Below are 3,928 nucleotides of genomic sequence, written 5' to 3' on the forward strand. Positions count from 1 at the left end.
TGTGTGTGTGTGTTTGCGTGTACGTGATTATGTGTGTGTGTATTTGTGAGCTTGTGCGTATATATATATATATATATATATATGTATGCATGTATGTATATACGAGAATTTCGAACGTTTGTGAAGTGATGCTGTGTAAGAAGAATATGTTCATATATCATTAAAAAAAATAACAAAAAAAGACCAGAGCGAGCTGGATCGTGTTCTGTAGCCGAATTCATAAAAATTGGCAACTACTCATATTTCACGATATAACGGCGGTTCGTGGCCATGCATGTGGTCGTGTGATTTGTGTATGTCGACAAATACTTTCAAATACACAACAGTTTCAACCTGTGACAAAATGCCTTGGTGCGGACATACCTCTGCTGCGCCTCAGCTCCCCATAGGCGGATCTGACGATCGTAGAGGGTAGTTTCGTCTTCATTCATGATGGCTTATAGGCTTAACTGTGTGTATCCAAGCTTCTCTATATATGCAATCACTTGTGAGATAGGATAACCACTGAATACCACAGTAAATGCGGTGTCTTTATTTTTTTATTTTTTTATTTATGTGCCGGTGTAGTTGCCGGTGTTGTTTTCTGTTGTACTGTAAAATAACTTTGTAGCTTATGTATCTATTCTACTTCCTGTACCCACAGACCCACACTCATACTCTCATAGTCATAGACCACAGTCTCTCAAACTCCAGACTCCAAAGTCCAGCCCCATGGCCCGTGGTCCGTGGAACCGAGGCAAAACATAGGCCAATAGCAATCAGCCTATTCGGGCTTTTAGATGCCGCTAACCTTTTGGCGACAAATCTGCATTGATATGTACTCCATAACATGTCATGTTGTGAAGTTGTCAATATTGTGTCAATAGTGAGTCATGCATGACTCATGACAAATAAATATCTTGTGCATTTCCTGTCGTTTTTGGTCACTACATGGAATATGACTGTTTATTGTACGTTACCGAAAGGGGATGTGTGTCTGTGCGAGAGAAAGTTGATTTGCTCTACATATACATTACATTCGATAGTTCTTCCAGCCCTTGCTTTATATACAATGTCATCATTTTCCGTTAACTGTGAGAGATATTTATTCAAGATATACAGTAATTTGTGTGAAAATCAATGCATTTTTTTTTACGTGTGACTTGACACACATATAGAGGTGTGACCAAACGGGCCTAATAAACCAGAACTTGATATGTAATTAACCACAACTGCCTTCGGGTCTAAACCCACATGTATGTCAGTATTGTTCTTATTTTAATTCATCATGCTTCTGAGTGCCAGTAATTGATTCCTTCTCCAGCTTAATGGGAGTGTGTTACCTGTTTTGAAAGCTATACTAGCACGCTTACAAGCTTCAGCAGCACAGATTGGCGCCGGTTGACGAATTTGTAGTCTAGTACACCACTACTTATATAGGAATGTATTGAATGACGAAATTGCTCAATATTGGCATAATAATAATCCCTACTTTGTAGTCCGCCTTCGCGCCATTTGCTTTTTGTATAAGCATGCGACTATAATTATGTATCCCTTGTGTAGTTCCAAGACAGCTCGCAATTCTAACTCAGCGGATATTTAGTTCTGTGAAATAAATAAACATATTTCACAGGCACAGTAATCATCGTATCGGTATGAAGAGAGAGCCCTATTCCAGAACGCCTTGTATAAATCTGAAGTGGTAGTTGGCGAAGCTCACACTCTGTCAACCTATCGAGCTGTGTACACCGAATAGCTTGTTTTGTTCACATGGGCTGCAGGCTAGTGGACTGTGGGTGATGCAAGTTACGATTAATGAGGTGCACACTAAAAATAAACGTCGTGCGAACATCCATAGTGGACCTATCCGGTAGAAAACAAAAACGTTGAAGATACCATCTATGAAGATATGTAAAAATACAAATGGCAGGCGCGACGACACTTCGATACGAGCACAAATCGACACTCGATGCTAATCAACATCGAGATCCCAATACCTTCGAATCGATATATAATAGTGACATGCAATAAACGTGTTATTTGATAAAACTCATAGGTGTGATGAGAACACATTGGTATATAGATGCAAACAGCACACCTCCCTAACAAGCACTCGGCATCGCTGACCCTGGTAAGAGCTCAGCATAGTCAACGCACTCCAAACCTTCCGCACATCACTGTTGAAAAGGTATAGGCAGGAGGATAGATAGTAAGTATTTGTCAAGTGACGAGTCGATATATACATTCTAACCGTAGAAACAACCCGGATTCTGAACTTGGCGTTTACTGGTATAAATATCGCAAACTACACTGTATCCCATGTAAATACATGCAATCAGTACACATACCGAAACTACTCTGTTTCAGCAAAGAACAGTCAGTTAGATCGTACAGACATCAAGTGTACGGTGTCAAAATTACACGTAAACAAGCCCAGACACAATTTTAAAGTCGCAAAGGGGAAAAATTGGCAAGCAAGTGATGTATATCTGATAAACACAGTATGGTCTGTCCGATAAGATTGGTATTCATGCTCTTATGTGCATATATTTTGTGTACTTACACGGTGACATTCTCTATATCATCGTTTACTACAGACATACCTTTTATGTACCTCTATGGTAACATTTTCTATACTAACATCCATCTCGGTGACCTGGACAGTAATGGATGCCCCTACACTGCCATGTAATTGCTGCAGAGCAAATTGAATGATGTCAGTCACATTTTCCGCTTCTGTTAGACGGTTGGCACTTTCAAAGTCTCTGTAAAATGAGGACGATATATATTAAAAGGGAAGGTCAACATTCGATAAGCTCGCCGCACACGACTGATATTATGTTGACTCATGACTCCTACTTGGGCATATACGAGAAAGCCAGCATAGGGTCACATCGGACCAAAAGCTGAAAGATGGTCAGATATTAACTAATAGTTGTTGTTTCGCTGATGCTACATACATTCTCAATTTCAATGCATGGCTGTCCTCCATAATATCTGAGAACTTCTGGTGCGATAGGTCCGTTGCTGGGCATACAATTTATGGTGTATTCATATTATTGATAAATACATAACTTGAATCATACATAAAATAGAGACGCTTTATAAATCATACGACCATAAACAGAGCCTTCTGAATCATACACCATAGCCGGGTTTTTTTGAGAACGCGATGATACGACGGACATTCTCAAAATTGGCTGCCTCGGAGGCTCGGCCTCGGGTGAGTCTCGAACCTGTGCCAACTGCCTAGAGCATGTGAAATTTAAAAAAATAGACCGTTCCAAAATAATCGGCAAACGAGTTTTAACTTTTACCCCCCAGAGAGAGTTGCTGTGTAAATAGTGTTGCACCACAGAGAGCTTATAACATATGAGCCGGCAAATTGAACTGTGCTGGCAAAAAATGATAATAAATTTAAAGTGATGTATGTACTGATGTAATAAATACTCATTGCAGATACATAGCAGTCAAACACCCATCTGCAACAGCACAGCACAATATACATCAACATAACATGAGTGCAGTGGAACCCACCATCGAAGAACCAGTTGATCTGGTAAAGCTCAGTTTAGATGAACGCATTCTGGTCAAGTTAAGAGGCGACCGCGAGCTCAAAGGCAAATTGCATGTATGTCAACCCTTATTGAAGAAATACGTTCCCAAGCCTATCGACTTTTGTTTTGAAATAACGAAGTATGCAAGACAAAATGAGTGTCCCTATATGCAGATCTGTGTATGTTACCTCCAACATATAGGGATGCGAATGTATCCAGTGTAAACGCACTAACCTGCTCGTGATTTATTTGCATATAGTCATATAGATATATATATATATATATATGTGTGTGTGTGTGTGTGTGTATGTATGCATGAATAATAAATCTATATATATATATATATATACTTGTCGTAGAATATATATATATATATATATACTAGTAGAGTA

At 39.3% G+C, this 3,928-nt stretch overlaps 2 protein-coding genes across 3 annotated transcripts in view; both read right to left on the reverse strand.

Moving 5' to 3' along the window:
- SARC_00414 (hypothetical protein) overlaps positions 1-431 on the reverse strand; it is a gene marked incomplete at its 5' end in the record, with an annotated part of 6,366 nt that extends 5,935 nt beyond the window's left edge. Inside the window, one exon of the mRNA XM_014305906.1 lies at positions 364-431. Coding sequence (XP_014161381.1) covers positions 364-431 — 68 coding nt within the window. The remainder of the gene's footprint in view (positions 1-363) is intronic.
- A 639-nt stretch (positions 432-1,070) lies between these two features.
- Positions 1,071-3,059, reverse strand: SARC_00415. Of its 2 annotated transcripts, none has more exons than XM_014305907.1 (4): positions 2,940-3,059; positions 2,583-2,674; positions 2,078-2,156; positions 1,071-1,769 (listed from the first exon to the last, which is right to left on the reverse strand). In XM_014305907.1, exons 1-4 carry the CDS (start codon positions 3,012-3,014, stop codon positions 1,746-1,748), a joined length of 270 nt encoding a protein of 89 aa, XP_014161382.1. In that variant the 5' UTR covers positions 3,015-3,059; the 3' UTR covers positions 1,071-1,745. The 2 variants fall into 2 exon arrangements, with proteins under 2 accessions (XP_014161382.1, XP_014161383.1); XM_014305908.1 differs by having other exon boundaries at positions 2,583-2,744.
- Positions 3,060-3,928: the final 869 nt, after the last annotated feature.

Source organism: Sphaeroforma arctica (assembly GCF_001186125.1).
Source record: "Sphaeroforma arctica JP610 unplaced genomic scaffold supercont1.12, whole genome shotgun sequence".
NCBI classification, from domain to species: Eukaryota; class Ichthyosporea; order Ichthyophonida; genus Sphaeroforma; species Sphaeroforma arctica.